Raw genomic sequence first — 20,772 nt, forward strand, 5'->3', positions numbered from 1 at the left:
GTGAGGCCCACACCGGTGTTAACAACACTGCCAGACATTGACTGACTGAGAAGGAGGAATCGGAGAATTAGTGACAGTGTAAAAGAGACATCACACAGGTAGAGAAAAAGAAAGAGGGATCAGAGTGAAAACAAAATAGATGCAGTTTGAAGACATACAATGTATAATGGGCAAAATATGCAGCTAAACATGTTTAACAGGGTCAGGCAGCAGAGAGAATAAAAATTCCTTTAAAAAGAGAGAGGGGTATAACATGTCTAGTATGCACGTAGTGCAGGGAGAAAGAGAGAACCAGAGAAAGGGAGTGAACTAATATACATCAGTAGTATCCACTATCCAGGGATGTTTTAGGGATGCTATCCCCATATTTTTCAACAAAATCATTCAAAATCAGCTCATGTTTGATTATTTTTGGGACCTAAACACCCGGCCCCCGCACTCTGTGCATCCGCGGGTATTCATGCTTGTCGGTGAACTTTAAAAACACCCCCTTTTGCATCTCATTTCGCGAAGTTTTAAGGGGAAAAACACCCCTTTTTTTTAGCGATTTCGCTAATTATTTGCCCTTCGACAATACCCTTATTTTCGCTAAAACGCGAACGATATTTCTAATATACCCTTTTCTGGCTGAAACGTGTAAGCTGCTCGATGAAAATACCCTTTTTTTTTCAATGTCACGAACACATGGTTTTAAAAACACCCCTTTTTTGTGTGTTTCAAATCGCGTTTCTTCATCTGAAAACACCCCTTATTTCGCGAAATTTTCGACGAGCATGAATACCCGCGGATGCACGGAGTGCGGGCCTAAACAGCTCATCCGCCCCAAAATTTTAGTCATCCTGGATTTGCAGCTGTACATAGAAAGATGATTAGATGTCACTAATGATGAAATATACATGTAGGGACAAAGGAGGGAACCCAGGGCACATCATCAATGTTTGGTGGGTGTGCTCCCCCAGAATTTTGAGGTGGTGAGCCTTTTGGAGTTGATGGAGCCGTCCAAAAACAGGGGTCTTTCCAGGGGAGCATACCATATGATCATTTGTATTAAGTGCACCCCCCGGGAGTCTCTTCAGGCAGATATATGGAATACTAGGAACTAACCATGCTAACATGACTAATTGATGAGAAAGGGGTAGAGGTACACAGGGGCAGAAACAGTCAGTTAAAGATGTCGTAGAGACAGAGAGAGAGAATCCGTCCACGCAAGTCTGTCACTGACTGCATAGTCTGAGTCTTTTCATGCCTTTGCTCTGGCTGTCATCATCCAAATAAATTTCAACTGTTGAATTCTTCTTGAGTTTATCAACTTTAAGTAGATGCTGTCTAGGCTAATTTGTTTGCAAGCTGAAACTTGGACAGTCTTGTGAATTCTTGCTTCAATCACAATGACACATAATATTACATGTTTATGAATTTATAAGAGGGGGACTAGTACTACTGTTAAGCTCTACAGTATTACTAATTTTTATTTTTTTCAGGACAAATGATGTGCAAATATTGTAATGTTGAGTAGTTTTTATGTAGCAGCGGGGAGAGAGTGTGGTAACAGTGGTGTGCGCAGCACATTGAAAGTGGGGGGCCAGGTTGTTCAGTTCCCCCGAATGGAGTCTGATTTAGGTGTGTAAGGTGCAGTTTTAGCGTTTTCCCCCCGAATTTCCCCCCGAATTACCAACAAAAGTGAGGGGGCATGTGCCCCCCCCCTTTGCGCACGCCACTGTGTGGTAAGTAGTGGAAAGGGTATGAGTATGTGCAGCAGCTTTGGGTGAATTTTCATGCTTTATTGGTGTAACTTTGAGGGTCATTTCCATATTTGGGGTAAATTTTCCATTTTTTTTAATCATGAAAAATGAAGAATCTTCATTGCTTTTTTTTTAACCAAAATTTGCTCATTTTGTTTCAGAATTAGGCAAATTTACTGTTATTTTGAAGAAAAAATAAAAAATTACTATATGTTGGGGTATCTTTTTCAGTAAATAATGTATATTTTTGGGGCATAGACCCTTCTACAGTCTATGTTTGGGGTATGTTTTCGGAATCCCAAATGTACATCCCTAACCAATACAAAATGAATCCCAATACCGGTCTCTTTCAAAGACAAATTAGCATTCCCCGAGTACATTTCTCATGGAAAGGGAAGATATATGCATGGGTCATAAACAACCATTTTCTTTCACCACAAACAATCATCAATTATGAACAGGGATGTTTGTGTGTCTACCTTGTGTCCAATATTAATAAGAGACTAGATGCATGCCATGAGTCTGATAAAAGTTGTACAATGGAAAATAGATAATTGATTAATAGACGCATCCTCTCTCTCTAGCTAGCCCATCAAAATTAGGAGCGAGATAATAAAAGTTGCTTCAAGCTGCCCAAGGGACGATGAACTTTACTCTGCGTGCTAGCCATATGCTTCAATATCAAAAGTCCCAAGAACCACTTAACCAATACTAGGCTTGTTTGTACTCAATTTAATGCATTTTTCGTGCTGATTCAAACTATGGGCATGCAAATTTACAATTCTGATATTTTGTCGTCTGCAGTCGTGGAGAGAGTTAAGAAAGACAAAACACATTGCTCTAGATCTACTAAACCCCATAACTAAACTGAAACGAAATGAGACCTGAGGTGAGGAATCATGTTGCAAAGGATTCTGGGAGGCACTCAAATAGAACTCTCGTAACCCCATCCTTGAATTAATGCCTCGCCCCAGTGGCGTACCATCATAGGGGCACAGGGGGTGGGGGGCACATGCCCATATCAATTTGAAAATGTAGAAAATACTATAGGAAAATTACCTAAAAATGGCTTGAGCCCCCCCCCATCAGGCCCGGTGCCCGACACCCTATATCATGGTCAGTGCCCCCAACTCACGCTATGCCACTGCCTCTCCTTCCCTTTATTTACACAGAAAAATCTGCGCTTCAATGTAATGTCCCTCTATAGTGCAGCCGACCCATCCTGCATTGATGTCCTTGTACAAATTGGCTTGACTAAATCATCCTAATTGAAAGAGTTGGGTTCTCTCTCAAGCCCCTAACTCTATTTTTATGTCTCTTAACAACTGTGCCTTGTTTCTCTTTATCCAATGAGTCATCTACTGCTCTTTCTACTCCACGTCACTTTTATGCAGTTGTAATATTCTCTTTGAAATAACCCAATATTTTTAACTTTAGAATTATTTATTGTACTTCAATTTAAACTCAGTTTGCTTGATACAGAAGACGACTGACTGGTATTGGGGCGCGGGCCACTCCCATATATTGGTACACATCATGTGCCTGTCAATAGACCCCCTTTTTATAGGCAAACACTACACCCAAATGTCCTCCTTTTTTCATCAGCTTACATCCAATGACCTTTTTTCATCAGCTTACACCCAATGACCCTCTTTTTTAAAGAAATTTACACCAAATCTGCACATTTTTAAGCACGCATTTTGAACAAATTTAACATTTTTGTCGGCATCTTAGCTTCAAAAGTTTCGCACATTTTTGCCCATAAAGTTACTTTTTCACACCTAATTTTTAGCATTCCCACACTAAATGACCCCTTTTTTCGACAAAAATCCCCATCGATAGACTCCTATACTAGTGTCGTACTCCAGTAGAGCACAGGAACATCACTTTTCTATTCAATCAGTACCCCCCCATGGTATTGGGCTATTTCAATTGAAATCCATACACCCCCTATGAAAGACATGACCATATAATCTTCCACACAGGAGTGTGAATTTCAAATGGAATAACCTATTCAGGTAATTCCATTTTAAATTCACACTCCCTGTGTGGGAGATTACGGTCACATCTTCCATAGGGGGTGTATGGATTTCAACTGAAATGGCAAATTATAACATTCATCTCACCTTTACTTTTCCATCACCGCTGCCTGTTTCCTGCATATTTTTCATCATCATGTCACTTCCCAAGCTGCCGTCATCGCTGAGGCTGTCAAACTTTCCGCCTCTCTGCTGCGCCTCCCATCTGTCACTTGCATCTGAGTCAGAATTCCCTTCCCCATATGTTCCCTGGCTCTCCATGAAGGCTGCTAAACCATCCATGCTGCTCCCTTCCCTGTGAGTACTAACTGAATCCCCCAGGTCAATGGCAAGAGCAGCAGCCGGGTGTCCTTGAATAGCTGCCTCCATTGTGGGGGTGATATCATCCTCTACGTCCTCCATTGGCGTCACACTGGGGGCACCTGCTGGGTCTTGCCGACTCTCGTTGGCATTATCATGGAGTACTGGATGTGAGTCATCCATACTGGATGCCTCATCGAGGCCATTTTCAACGGGCTGAGCTGCCTGAGCTTCATCACCGCTGTTAGCATCAGTGCTTGTCCCACCGCTGCCACCAGCTATATGAGCACTGGCCTCCCTGATGTCTCGTGGGGGCTTGTGCTCTGTAATTTCCTTCCTGTTGATGTCCCTAGGTGCCAGCATATCTGCTGTATCACTGCCTGTTGTTTCTCTTTCCACAGCTACCTCTGTCCCATCACCACTCCCTGCCATTGCCTCTGTACTACTCATCTGTTCTGCGCTATCAAAAACGTCATCGGCAGTTGATGAATTTTCTGTTGCGTTGCTATGATCCTGGATTGGTTCAATCTGTCTATGAATCATCTTTGGAGGTCGACCTCGTGTCAAACCTTTCTTTTTTACCGGTGAATCAATAGTCCTCAATACACCCAACCTTCTCATTCTGACCACCTCTTTAGGCTTCTCCGTCTCCTGCACGTCATCTGTCGTCATTGTAATGTCCTTTGCTACGGATGGCACCGAATTCGTTGATGAAGCTTTTCTTTGTCGTTTAGTATGCAACACACCAGCGTCCATGAGCCTGATTGGTTTCTTTCCTGCCGTGCTGCGTCTGCTTCTCGTCTCTCTTACGCCCTCATTCTCCATAACCTGCTGCTCGAGCTTCTTGCGCCTTTCTGGCGTGACCCGTAAGTCTCTCTGACCGTACCCTGCCGTTGACTGTTCCTTGGATGTGCTGGAGCCCCTTCTCATTTTCTGTGATGTCTCGCCATCGTGTTCATCTGTATGAAATAAAACAAAAAGATAACACCTCAATTAGTATTGAGTTCATCAATAAATTGTAGCATACAGAAAAATAATTATGATTTATTAAATTATTAGTAGTATGACCCATTGACTTACTGTCCATGTCATTGCATCCTGTGAGGCATTAACTGTGAGGATCATTTTTATTCAAACATAAAATTTGTACAGAGGAAAAATATCAGCTATTTTTAAAACACATTCAACAGGCTAAACCATATGCATCGGTTATGACTTACATTTTATAAATGTAATTTACGCAACTGGATAAAGATTCCATCAATAAATGTATCACAGACAATAAATATTATTGCTATATAAATTTATGGTGATGTTAAAAACAAGCTCTTAAAGATGAGACCAATGCAGTGAGAGTATTCAACAGGTATGCATTATCATTCCATGCATTGCTCTACCAACAGAGCACCATCCCCAACATCACCACTTGGCTATTCCAGTTGAAATCCTTACACCCCCTATGGAAGACATGTCCTTAATCTTCCACACAGGGAGTGTGGATTTCAAATGGGGCTACCTGAATGGGTGACTCCATTTGAAATCTACAACCCCCTGTGTGGGAGATTGAGGTATGTCTTCTATAGAGGGTGTAAGAATTTCAAATAGAACAGCCCATTGTTTAAAAACGAGAGCACATCAATATTGTCATGGTAATCGAAGAGCATCACTTATATCTCACAGGTGATGCATTGGGCACCATACCATGGTATCTAAAGATGCTGGTAACCATGGTAACAAGTACCTGGATACCACCACCCTTAAGATAATTGCTGAACACTGCACCATTCAAGAAGTCAATGCAAAGTGGTATCATTGGCTATACTCATTTATTAGAAATATTGATAAAATTAATGAAATAGCCTGAATATGCCAAGATGACAAGATGAATATCATTTGTTATCAAAGAGCAACTGAGATGAGTTCTACATAGAAATCAATATATTAAATGTAATGACATGTTTCCATCTATTAAAGTTGAATTACTATTAGGCAAAAAAAAGGTTTGTCTCAAAGCTTGCGCGCGCGTTTGTAAAATCGCACGATTTGACAAAAAAGAAATGCGGAAATTTTTTTATTAAAAAAAAAAAATTTTTATTTTTTTCCAGAAATTTGGGCGAAAATCAGACTTTTTTTCTCAAAATACCATAAAAAAAGTCGGGAATAAAAAAATCGCATTTCGCATTTGTTTTTAAATTTCTCGTCAGCTTTGAGACGAACCTTTTTTTTTTTTGGCCTTACTAATATTGAATTAAAAGTGTTTTTACAGTGAAAGGGAGAATTCAAAGAACTGCTAGGTAAAATATTGATACTTTCAAACAAAATTATATCAAAATTAATCTCTTTCTAAATTGTTAACATATATCTGAGACAAGAATAAAATATTGGATAAGAATAACCCTATATACATAGTTTAAAATAATCACAAGGACAAATCCTAGTCATTCTTTGGCACAAATCTGACATAAAATTTAACATCCAGTAGGGGTACATCTAGTGCTACATGTACTCCATCTCCGGCTGATGATACTGCTTTGATGTCAAAGTTTAGCTCCTTATCAGCACAAATCTGACATAAAATTTAACATCCAGTAGGCATGGTAGGGGTACATCTAGTGCTACATGTACTCCATCTCCGGCTGATGATACTACTTTGATGTCAAAGTCTAGCTCCTTATCAGCATATTCAAATAAAAGATATCAACTTAGCTAGGCCTATATAGCTTCTGTATGATTTCAGTGCACTGCTCCTGAACTAATGTAAATACATCATGAATAGCAAATCAACAGGTTGCACAATTAACAAAAAACTTCATTGGTGATTGAAAGATGTTTGCTGCCACTAAAATGACTTTAAAATTCTTCAGATCACCTATGGATGTTGTCACTTGAGAACTGATCATATAATTGTTCAAATAAACAAGCAGAAATTTTAGACACTTGGCATGTTTGTATTAATTTGAATGTATTTGTACCATAGGTGACACCATTAACCCAATGTGTTCTCTGACTCTAGATGTCCAACTTTGATATAAAATTGGATCGGTTGAGCCCATATTTATTGGTCGAGCTATGAGTTTTAAAATATTGGACGAGACGTAGTCGAGTCCAATATTTTACAACTCATATCGAGACCAATAAATATTGGCGTAAATCATCCAATTTTATCATTATTATGTTTTGGATCCAATATTATCACAACTTGGATCCATCAAAACATAATAATGTCCTTTAATGGGCAATTCTATTTAAAATCCACACAACACCTTTTTTGAATATTCGACAGAGGGAGTATGAATTTCATGAACACAGTAGGCAGCTCCATTTGAATTTCATATACCCTCTGACCAAGATTCATCCTGAATCTTTCCACAGAGGGAGGGCATGTTTGAAATCGAGTTGTTTATTATGCTAATTCCATTTGAAATTCATACTCCCCCCGTTGAAGATATTTCCCAATACAATTTTAAATGCAATAGCCCAATGTCAGCACAAAAACATCTCAACCTACAAATATGTATCCTATTAAAACTCAATCCTAAACTCAAAGCTAACCCTCAAGACTGCGACAGCAAACTTCATTATTTCAGTCTTGTCATTTTATTTCTTCGTTTCATACATCATCACTTGGAAATCAAATGTTTGTCACATACATAAAAATTGTTAACTCTTTCATTGCCTCAACTGAAATTGGTGAGACCAGAAAGGGTTAATAATTGTATTTATTTCACATTGCTTTTAATATGCCTGATACAATACAATGCATATCCTCCTCCTCCCAGCCAGCCTATCAATGAATTCTACCCCCGGATTCTATGTTTTTGTTCATACATGTACATTGCAACTGCTTCCTGATGATGGTGTTTACAACAACCAAACATGGTATACTTGGTAAAAATATGCATTTCACATACTATTTTGAGTATCCAGATGATTACATTTCAGCACATCATATCAAAGCTCCCATTGGGTGCCCATTCCTTTTTAAAGGAATTTTTATTAAACAATTATACCAAAGTTAAAGGGATAATTTTTAATCATACTGTAATCCTCTTTCTACCAAGGAAAACAAATAACTTTCATCTCTATATATATATAAGACCAAAGTTAACATGCCAATAGATGTGGCAACCTTGTCCTCAAATGCTCCTGAAAAAGAACAAAATGTGACCTCCTCTGCCCTGAGTGCAACAATAGCTATACATGGCAGTTAAATAGGATTTATCATAATCATCTCTGCTTATCTATTTACACATTACTTCTTTTGGCACCCATATAAGTTGAGCATACAAAGGAGTTACTGACCATGTAGACTAGTACTGTGATTTGTCATCAAATATAGGATTTTGCATGTCACTGTTGAGCGACTATAGCGTTGTATTGAGGATGCGGCCAAATTCACAACTATCTAGACTTTTTTTTTTAATTAGGCTCATAGGCCTACATGTTTTGACTTTGAACCTAAAAAAAAATTATTTTAAAAAATAACCAAAAAAAGTATGACCGGTGCATGCTTATGTGAAATTTATACACGAGCATAAGTTAGAACTTAGAAAACCCAAATAATTATCACCAATTTTTAAGCCAAACAAACTTCTAGGTACATCTCTCATTGTACAGGTTAATGTATCCTTGGTTTAATGGGCTATTCCAGTTAAAATTCATACTCCCTAAGACTGAATTCTTCCACACAGGGAGTACCAGTGAATTTCAAGTGGGGTTACCCAAATGGTTGACTTCATTTGAAATCAACACTCCCTGTGTTGGAGATTTATAAGGTCATGTCTTCCATAGGGGGGTGTATGGATTTCAACCGGAATAGCCAGGATGAAGATCAGTTGTTCAGTGAGATAACGCTTAAGGTTAATCTAAGGTGATGGTGTTGTTACCTGCTCATGTACCCAATTAAATGAATGGCCATGTGGCATTGTGATAAATGACAATGCATACCTGCCACATCATTGTAGTATTTGTACATCTACACATTTCATGACCATCTCAGCGAAACAATAGGAGATAACAGACAGCATAAGAGTAAATCAGAATGCAGCATCAAGTGGTGTTTGTAATATTTCAGGATTTACATTGATTTATTTTTTATTTAAATTTAAAAGGTACAATAAGGGAAGAGGCTTATGCATCATCATTTCCTCTTCAAACTTGAACTTATATAGTTTATAAAGACAAAACAAATAAATTATTACTAAGCTATACAAAAAGCATTTGGCATATTCCAATGGTTGGCTATACTTTGAAAAATCAAACCCAATCAAAAAAGGCAAACAAACAAATAAACAGACCTGTATGCTTCTTTACAAGCCAAAAAGTAAATAAATAAATAAATAAATAAATAAATAAATAAATAAATAAATAAATAAATAAATAAATAAATAAATAAATAAATAAATAAATAAATAAATAAATAAATAAATAAATAAATAAATAAATAGGCCCTAAATAAGTAGGAATTTTAAATTTAAAAAAAATTAAAAAATGATCAATCAATAAATAAGTAAAATAATATTTCACAAGCAACCAAATTTAACTACGCACCTTTATCATGCAACTATTTTCCAATTCAAATACACTCCTCAGCAAAATATTTTAAGTCCTTGAGAGTATTAGAAACAAGCAACGCTATCTGCTATTGATGATTCAATCAAGAAGTTTTCAGACACAAATCCTTTAGCAATGTTTATATTATAATCCTTTAGCAGCGATATCCACCATACATGCACCTCGGATGATAACTTCAGTACTGATGAAAACAAAAAGTTTTCAGACACTAAAAGAAGTTTATAAATCCTTAAGCAGTTAAACATCCACCATCCAGCACCGGTGATAACTTAGAGTAAAGTGACCCTCAAACTTCCTCTTTGCATAGCATCATAATGAAGTCCTATAAAATGCAGGCATCCTCTTTGCTTATCACCAACCACATAAGTGCCATCCATCCAAAACAGGAAACTAATCATTTGGATCATTAACACAGTCTCAATATATGAACAACAATAGCAAAGATCAACAAGTGGGTTCCCTACTTCCTTTATGCTCCTTTACACATCACTGCTCTCAATTAGTAATCCCTATGACTAAGTGAAAGAAATCAGTTATCAGCCAGAGTGACCCTGTGATGTGTAGATACCTTTAAGGTCGTCCCTTAGTCTAAGCTACCCTTGACTGTTTCACCACTGTTAACAAGCGCATATGTATGCAAGCGCATATTATGTATGCAAACGCATGTAAGAGGATGCGGCTAAATGAATGGGCTAATCATCCGCCAGCGCTTGGCTCGTTAAGATGGGAAGTTTCTAACTGCAAAATTTGTGACTTCCTCCAACCATTGTTCTATTGTATCACTCTATAAAAACTTTGAGATGATTGTTCACTTTTTATTGCAACTTTGATCTTTATCTCATTTGCCAACCTTTTAAGTTAATTTTGAAAGTCACATGTTGGAATAAAGATAGGAAGATCAAACTTATACTTTTTCTTTCAGTGTTTTTAGTAATTTTGAAAGTGATAAGTTGGAATAAATATAGAAAGGCCAAACTTATACTTGGTACATATTTTTTCTTTCAAGAGATTTTAGTAATATGTTGGAATAAATATAGAAAGGTCAAACTTATACATATTCCCTTGCAAAGTTTTAAGTAATTTTAAAAGTCATAATTATGTTGGAATCAAGATGGGAAGGTCAAACTTATTTTTCAGTGGTTTTTTTTTTGTGTTTTTTGTAATTTTAAAAGTGATATGCTGGAATAAAATTAATACATAAAGGTCAAACTTAAATACATATTTTCTTGCAGTGTTTTTTATAACTTTGAAAATTACTTAAAAGTCATTAAAAAGTTATAATTATGTTGGAATAAAGATTATAGAAGGTCAAACTTATACATATTTCTCTTTCACTGATTTTAGTGCAAAAATCAATAAGGATTATAAAATAGTTAGTTTGTTCTTATTTGTACTTAATTATCTTCCCTTCTCAAGTTCTCATGTGAAGACAAGTGTAGGCTGGAATTAAAAATAATATCAATAGAAAGGTCAAGTTGTAGGAATTGTATTTTTTGTCAATTTTTATGTCTTCAGAAAGGGGATAGAATAAATATGATTATTATATTTTAGCATGATTGAATGGCCACCAAACCAACTGACATTGGCATGTAGTGCAGATGACTTTTGAGCACTGTAAAAGTACACAGCAAAACTACGCTATTCCAATTGAAATCCATACACCCCCTGTGGAAGACATGACACAGGGAGTGTAGATTTAAAATGGAGTCACCCATTCAGGTAACTCCATTTTAAATTCACACTCCCTGACGGTTATTAAAGGATATATGTCTTCCATATGGGGTGTATGTCTTTTAACTGGAATAGCACATTAACTGGGTGAAAACTATCATTGTTTTCGAGAAAAAATACATAACTAAAAATAAACAGAGAAAATGTGATTTAATTACTGATTGCATGTAGGCCTAGTATAATGTACTACATTTTTGTAAAGTGCACTGACTCTGGACATGCAATGTATAAAAGTTTGGCAAGACAATTAATTGACAAGAAATTGAAAATTTTAGATATAATTTTTAAAATATTTAATCAAATCAGTACTATTAATCATCTTCTATGAAAAGAAGTTTAGTAAGGAATTATTGTTGCTGAATTTGAAATACCAACACATTTGAAGTAATGCATATTACGATTTCTTGTAATTGTTCAGGTACATACAGATTACAGATTATAATAACTTTCTAGGTCTATCTTAATATCAAATTTCCAGATTAAATTATCTAATCATTTGGTCTAGCTATCAGAAAGTACTAAACATCAGAACGTGTTCATCCCAATCACCCTACTGTACCTATTACCCAGCAACCCCCAGTTCCTTTCAACTTCCTGTCAGCACTGATTTAAGTTAAGTTACAAAAGAGCCTAAACTGATCACACCAATTTGTTGAATTTGATCCAATGTTGTCTGTGCATGCCACCATCCCATGGTCACTGTGCATTGAGTAGCTAGTGTGTAATTTCTCACTTCCTTTAAAATCCCAGTAATTGTCTCTAGATCCCTCTCTTCTTCACTTCCTCTTGCAACCTGCTAAGTGGTCATTCAGTGTAAATTAACTTGTCTTTAGTTTTTACGCAGTGTTGCTAATCCTGCACTTTTGTAGCCCAATTGGATGATTCAGGAAGATTTGCTTCACACATAATAATTATAGAAACCAATGGAATATAAAAATATTGGATGGTTTTGTTGACATTTTTTGTGACTTTCTTTCCCATGTAGAAACCAATGGTTGATGGAAAATTTTGCATTTTATGGTGAATCTCAACAACAATATCCAGTTGAAAATGTTGCCAGCCCTTGCAGGGTAGGTGAGCTAGTGGTTTCATGAATTTGCAAAGATAGAGTAAATGATGAACTTCCAGGACTGGGCCTGATTATATAGTCCACTTAATTTAGTGGTCAAAAAGTAATTACTAACTAGCACAGCTTTTGTTTTAAAAAGAAAATATTAAGATATTACAAAATATTGACTCTCACAAAATATTTTCCTCCTCTAATATGTTTAAGTCATCAACATAGAATTATCAAATCAGTTCTAAATTTAGCATAAAATAGGCTAAAGCTTATACCAGTCTTTGGTTCCTCAACATTGCAGAAGGAAAGCACTCTTTACTCTGAATTCACCTTTTCGGTAAATCCCATAAGCCTTTTGAGTACACCTGAGAATTTGTCATTTGACGTCACACCGACTTGCAATGCGTCAAATGACGAGGTCTCAGGTGTACTCGCAAAGGGTTATGGGATTTACCGAAAAGGTGAATTGTAAGAATTTCTTTTCAGGGCTAAAATGGCCACATGAGGTTGTTTTCACTTTCATATCCTTGATATGTGGTTGCATTAACTTCTGTAGTGGTTTGATCATGTCAAGTAAAATAAACCAATGCAGAGGCCTATAAGCTTCTTAAATGAAGACATTTATTTAGACAAATATAGGCCTACCAATAATAACAACAAAACAATAAATAAGAGTCATAGTATTGATGGATTTTTTAAACTTTTTTTAAACTTGCAAAGTTAAATAATTATGGACCTTTCTGAAAACATTACACAACATAACATAACAACAAGTATTTGTGCCTTTGCCTAGGATTCAAGGCGCAAGAGAAAAGAAAACCAAAAAAATCAAAAATACAGAAACCAATGCCAGCAAAATATTAGGAAATAAGTGAGTTTTGAATATAAGATTGGATTTCAGCAAATGTTACTTTTTCCATCCCATAAACTCTTGAGAAAAAAATAATTTGCATCGCTTTTTAGGTATTTCAAACATTAAAAAAACTACATTAATTTTAAATTGATTTTAAAATGTGGAAATTGCTCCGAAAGACAAAAATGCCCATGTGCATGGGCTAATGGAAAAAAACCTGTTGTTGTTGTTGCTGTTGGTGTTGCTTTTTATGCCTTATCATTAGAAATGGTGTGACTCAGGCCCGTACGCAGGAATTTTTTTTGGGGGTGGGTGCTGATTTTGAAAAAGTGGACCTTTTTTCTAGGGGGGGAGGCAATTTTGTAAAAAGTGAACTTTTCTTCAAAAATGGTTTTGCTCGCTACGCTCACAAATTGTCATATTTTGGGACTTTTTGTATACTTTTGCACATTTGGGGGTTCACCCCCCTGCATCGGGCCTGGTGTGACTACTATTAGCTTGATTCCTACAGCTAACAAAATAGAAACGCACCCAACCAAGTAGACACATTAATCATTATCATCTGAACTGGTAAAGACCCTAGGATCTCCAACTGCCAACACAACTGAATCTAGACATCCACTCGTGTTTCCTCTCATTTGTTGGCAAATGCCATCAGCGCAAAAATCATCCAATAATATATCCAAGCATCTGCATGCAGAAGGCACTATCTTGAATTTTCATTTTCCGTCTATCTTAAGCAAAATATTTTGCTTTGCAGCCTACAAATTAGGGGTATGGGGGGGAGCAAGTTCCCCCGTCAGAACTCTTCCCCCCAGTAAAACCCAAAATTGTGAAAATCTCCACTTTTGCTGCAATTTTGCACAAAATGGCTGATTCCCCCCCCCCCTGAAAATTCATGTTGCCCCTCCCCCACCCCCCCCCTCCAAAAACAAAAAAATCCTGGTGCTGCCACTGAACCTACAAAACTAATAAAGCATGCTCATCAATGACATGAACCTCTGGCACCCAAGCTTCAGTCAACCTATTATATGATGTGTGTTATATTAAATGCTATAGCCATTTACTGGAGGATGATTGCAATTTGGGGGCTCTTGAATCCAAATTAAACATTTTTCAGTATGCCTAAAACAATCTTTCAATTTTTTTCTCATAGAGTGTGCAAGAGTGGCTGAAAACCAATCTATATTTTCATAAAAGTCAGAATGACTATGACACCATTGAGTATGTTATTTTCTCCGAATAGATGCCTCTGTTATGATAGTCATCACCCTGAAATAGCAGAAGTTAAGGGTTGTTAATTCTGATTAAAATTGGTATACACAATTACTCTAAATGAAATATGCTTTAATTTCAGCAAGACAAAAAGTCACACAACCATCCTAACTTTAACAAGTCCTGATAGTAAAAAAAAAGAGAGAGAGAGAAATAAAAGAGTGCACTTATTCTTTACTTGTCTGATTCTTAACTCCCTCTAACCGCTTAACACCACAATCTGCTCTTCCAGTTGCAATCCATACACCCCCTAAGGAAGACATGACCTTAATCTTTCACAGGGGTGTAGATCTCGGATGGCGCCGCATCATTGGTCACCCACATTTGAAATTCTCACTCCGTTTGGAAGATTAAGGTCATGTCTTCCAATAATAGGGGTGTATGGATTGTAACTTGAATAGCCCCATTTCTCCTGGTTTCATTTCTATTCATATTACAATAGGGTTAATATCTGGGTCTGGGCTGGTAGCAGGGTTGCCAAACCCTCAATTTGGTAGCCCAATTAGGTGACTTATGAAGATGTTCCCTGTGAATGTTGACACTGTCCCATAGAAACCAGTAGTTAAGAACAAAATTGGGTGACTTATCAACATTGGCTCCCTTTCTGGGAGATTCCTATGCCATAGAAACCAATGGTTGGTTATTAGAGAAAAACTGGATGACTTCGATTTTTTGATCCATGATTTGGGTTGAATTTTTTTGGCAACACTGGCTGGTATGGTAGACACACCGTGAGCACACAATACACTGTGATGCTTAGATGCACCTGAATACATCTGTGATTTCTGGGCTGATCAAACATTTCTACCCGTTCACTATTTTGATACCACAATCATTATTTTCTTAATTGCAAAAGTTGAGATACTTTTAATTTTTAAAGGCAATTACAGGTGTACAAATCATGCATGCTACAATCATACTCAATACAATTTTATCATTGTTTCTATATCTTACCTATTTCTACAGTACAAGATCATACATTCATGATAAAAGAGTTTGGTGAAATTTGTTGATACAGTGAAAATAAAACAAGATTTTCTGTTAAACGACTCCACCCTTGACTTTCACCACTCACAGATGACATGTAGGTATCTAACAGGTAAACCTAAGGGATTTGTTTAGCTTTTCAAAATGTATTTATGCAGTTGCCTTTCAGTAGTAATGAATATCTATGCTGTCAACAATGGCGTAGCGTCATAGGAGTATGGGGGCATGTGCCCCCCAATCAATCTGTAAATTTAGAAAATCACATAAGAAAATTGCAGAAAAATGGCTTGTGCCCCCCCCCCATCGTCAGATCTGGTGCCCCCCCCCCATCATTGTTAGTGCCCCCTCCCAATATGATGACCCACGCTACCCCACTGGTTGTTAATGTTCCCAATAATGCAATAAAGATGACAGTGATGTAAATTCAGGCAATGGGATAGTCCAGTTGAAATCCATACACCCCCTATGGAAAACATGACCTTCATGAATCTCTCACACAGGGGGTGTAGATTTCAAATGGAGTCACTCATTCATGTGTAGAAAATTAAGGTCATGTGTCTTCCATAGGGGGTGTGTGGATTTCAACTGGTATAGCCCAATTAAAGCATTAGGGACGCACCATTAGACATCAAGGGGGGTTAGGAAGTTTGTTTTATTTTCACGGCGGCAAGTTTTTTTTTTAATTTCATGCATTTATACACAGTTAGGTGGGGAAGGTTTTTTTTTTTAGTGTTGGTGGGGAAAGGGTTTTTTTGCTCAGGTGGTGGGGAAAGTTTTTTTTTTTCAAAACTTCCTAGCCCCCCCCTTGAAGTCTAATGGTACGTCCCTTATACTCTCTGCACTATAGTCCTGTGACCATATCATCCCACATACCATGGATACAGACCTGAGAAATGTCTAGGGTCTGTGTGATCTTTCTCCCCCTTTACCCCAAGATGCACACCACATTCAGCAAGAGAAATTTTAGGCATTGTATGTCTACATCCATATCAAAACAATGTACTTGTTGAATGGAAAAAAAAAGTTGTCCGATGATACATGTGTCTCATTTTTACATAATATTAATAGCTAGGCATAAATACCAGACTCATCTCAAGTGGATATCATATGGTTTAGGAATGTTCTCTGTATTCCTAAAGCATATGACTTGGGGATGATTTGAAATTTTGAAGTGACCTCCACTTGAGATGAGTCTGGTATTTTATTCCTAGCTATTATGTGAAATAAGACTCATGTAGCAGACAAGTACATCGTTTTGATATGGATGATGTACACATATTTGTTGTGGTATGAACCAAAACATGCTGATATCTTCATTTGATGCAGAGTTGTGCTAGGTGCAGTACTCAAATGTAGCCCTACTACAGGCCTTTTGACCGCGCAATCCCACAAAATCTGTGTTATATCCTGAGAATTGCTAAACCCAGTGACCGCTCCCCTCTTTGCCAGGGTGGAGTGGTCACTGGGTTTTACCAGTTGAATCACTCACTTCTGGGAGTATAGCGTGCCGCGGAGTATAACATGTTTAAAGAGCCCTGTGGTAAGGCTAACTTTTTCATCCAATTTGGTACATAAATCCTAGCCGCATATACTAAACAATCAAATATCATCATGCACATCATCTCAGTTCTAAAGCATCACATTTACTTCTTACCAATCACCTTCTGCCCTAAAATAATCCCAAATTTCTTTCTGATCACTTTTGAACAAACTGATTTCAACCACACCATACTACCCAAAAATATGTCCAACTATTGCATAGGTAACAATAAAAAAACTGTATCCTTTTCAGCTTTTTACAACCCAAATCCTTTCATGAATAAAGTCATGTTAGCCTTAAGGTATTTGGAAACAGGAAGTAGAAACCAAACTGATCACCACGGCGACAGTTCAAGATGAAGTTATGATCACGCATTATGTTCAGTTTGGTGGTTCATAATGCAACGTTTGGAATTATTTAATTTAATTTTTCATGAATTCCATGAATATAAGTCTAGGATAAAAACTGTATAAAACTGATTAAAAATGTACTTTTGATGATCAATCGTAAAAAGTGCCACAAAGAGCCCCAACCATAATACAGCACATTACACAAATATAACAATCCACAAAAATTTCAAGTTTGTTGATTCTTATTATGATATGCAGTGATTGTGAAATTGATGAATATCAAAGTTATGTGGGAATTTTCTTTTCCATGTATGCTCGCTGACTCATGGCCAACCATGTGATGAGGATTGATAATTTAAGATCAAGTTCAATATCATGTATCTGCACATATACTCCATCTTGCACACATAAAATAATTATAAGAAAATAGATAATACTACTTGTTGAGAATGAAATTGTACAAAATAATGCATGTGTACTGAGATGTTAATGTGTCTAATGAACAAGCCCTATGGCATGTATGGGGGCAACATCTCAATACAAATGCATCATTTTGTACAACAAGTACGTAATATGCATAGCCTTTTCATATACTGACATGTACAAGAAAAAAATCCTGAAAAAGTTTTTACTGCACAAAAGAATACCGACCTAATTTTGAAATTCCAGAAAAACTTTTTTCTATCAAAATTGTTGGCATCTAAAAAAGTCTCTGGACAGTCAAATAATTATTTATTTATTGGCCTAAGTACTATCATAATTCACAGAAATTTGAAAGTTATCTTTAAATTTGATCTAGGTTTGATAACAATTTGCATTTCTATAGGTCTACAACAATTTCAAAATTGTATCCTTTTGTATTTCTAGATGATGATATCCTGTTAGTGTTATAGGCCTATATAAAATCAATGCATAATTTAGGCAAATCATTACCCACACTTAATGATGGTCCTAAATTAGATTAATTTTGAGGAGGATGACATAATTTGGGTCCTAATTAGCACTGTGGATATAACTAGACTTATACAGGAAATATATAGGAACCAGTCTAGATATGTGCAATATGTGATAATCTACCACCAAGAATATGAGGTCTTTAATGCTCTGCGTGCTAGCCATAGGCTTCAACATAAAAGTCCTAAGTTTTGAGATATTTTCTCAAAATATCAAGAGCTATCTTAAGGGACCGTTCATTATTTCTACCGGAGGGGGGGCCGGGAGCAGACAGAAAGTCACTGCCGAAAAACTATATGACCCCCCTTCTCAGATAATAAAACCATATGACCCCCCCTCCGAGCTACATGAAAATCATATGACCCCCCCACACACACCAACCAAAATAGAAAGTATTGCTGCGGAGGAGTGGGGTCTTTGTAATTTTGGTTACAGGGATGTGCCGCACAGACCTTTGAATGCTGACTTTCTCGCATCTGTACCATTTTTCATCACCATGTAGCAGTGATGTCAGTGTGCATTTCATTTATAGGCACAGCTTCAAGTAGCTAGTGGACACTTAAAGCGCTGACGTATGCACACGCCAAGCAATGACGCCGCAATAGATGTGCGCCTGGATCAGCTGCCTCAACGCATCATGTCACTGCCACATATCAGGCTGAAAAATTTTGCCTTTACTGTTTTTGCCACCCTGCTATCAGTATACCAATTTTTCACAAAAAGCACCTAAATTTACCCTAATTGCAGTAATTGGGCACTTTTCTGATTTTCTCCAAATATTGGTCTTTACTGAATAGCCACCCATCAATATACCAAAATCGCTGAAAATCTCATATACCTTCAACTAGGTAGAACCCCACAGGGTATTTTAACTTGTTTTATTTATTTTCTAAAATATTATTTATTTCACATGCATGTACACAGTTTTTGGTTCAAATTGCCACCCTCTGCTCCAGCTAGTACATGTACTTCAATACCACAGGTCCCTGAACAAACCACAGTGACATTATCCATAGGACTACAGTTTGTTTTGTACCAAGAACAATCTTTCAAGTGGCAGGTTTGGAAACTTAGGGTCAAAATTTTGATATTTTGAAGCTAAACTGATGAAATATGGTGCAAAAAGTGGAATAAATGCGCGCAAAGCGCACGAAATTTGCATTTGGGCGAAAATGGGCAAATAGGTGGTCAGAAACCTATATTCAGGCGCCAACATTTGGGGGATGATTGTATGGAGCATCCTCCTGGCAAATATTGGGGGGATCTACGCCTATGGTGATGTATCGATCGGACTCAAGTCCACTTTTTGCCGGACTCGGACACAAACAGACTCGGTTCGGCTCAAACTTGGACACAGAAGATCCAATTAGATCCATGTAATTATGTGAAATGATTATCAAAAAAATGTCAAAATGGATCTTAAATTTGATTCAAAATTTGTTGTCATAATATCCAACATATCCACAAAATTATTTAGATTTATCTGTCACTTCCCAGAATCATTACTGTTATCGTTAATGAAGTAATTGATAATTATACATATTTTAATTAATATTTTGACTATATAAAAATATCTAAAATTTCTTTCATGGAACTCTCTAATTCATTAAACTCTTGAAAGAGAGAAAACATGCACACAGACATAATACACCCCATCCATAGGGCTAGGGTGGCTGTGGTTTGTGTGTGTTCACTACTCAGTGGCAGTCACTGCACATTTGTCCTGAACATTTGTCCATCAAACAACCATAATATAATTTCTGAAAGGGTGAATTTCTATTAGTATTATGATTATGATGATGCCGATGATGATGATGATGATGATGACGATGATGACGATGACGATGACGATGACGATGACGATGACGATGACGATGATGATGATGATGATGATGATGATGATGATGATGATATTTTCTATAATGTATTTGAATACATTGCCCAAGTTTACTGTCATGGTGGCTTGGGCGAGTCTTTGTAGTTTAACTAGGGTATGGAAATGACACCTGTGTGGGGTGGGGTTTGATAGTGGATGTGTATTGGGGCGTGGTTTGGGGTGGTGTAGTTGTCTCCTTAATTGTAAAAAAAGAACAAAGAAGAGTCTGACCACAGCATTACTGTGCAGCAGCTTGATTATTCTTAATTTTCTATTACGAAAATGGCAGTGTACATGTATATTTATGAAATATGGTTCAAAATTCTCTTATTTCAGCAAATTTGTATTGTACATTTGGCAAATTAGAAGCAAAACCTAGAATTTTTCTCCATTTTTTTGGAATGTTTTACCCAATGACCCATTTTTTCAAAATGTTATAATAAATTACTTACTTTTGGTGCAAATTTATGTCAATTCACACCGTGGCAGGT

General features: G+C 36.9%; 1 protein-coding gene across 5 annotated transcripts in view; it reads right to left on the bottom strand.

The window, feature by feature from the left end:
• Positions 1 to 20,772, bottom strand: part of LOC140146281 (uncharacterized) — a 75,428-nt gene that overhangs the window by 11,218 nt on the left and 43,438 nt on the right. For 4 of the 5 annotated variants that reach the window (XM_072168068.1, XM_072168069.1, XM_072168071.1 and 1 more), the window contains exon 2: positions 3,869 to 5,040. In XM_072168068.1, coding sequence (XP_072024169.1) covers positions 3,869 to 5,040 — 1,172 coding nt within the window. Of the gene's footprint in view, positions 1 to 3,868; positions 5,041 to 9,631; positions 10,153 to 20,772 lie in introns of those variants that run through there. The other variant, XM_072168070.1, reaches the window with a different exon arrangement.

The sequence above is a fragment of the Amphiura filiformis genome, chromosome 2 (assembly GCF_039555335.1).
Source record: "Amphiura filiformis chromosome 2, Afil_fr2py, whole genome shotgun sequence".
Classification (NCBI taxonomy): Eukaryota; Metazoa; Echinodermata; class Ophiuroidea; order Amphilepidida; family Amphiuridae; genus Amphiura; species Amphiura filiformis.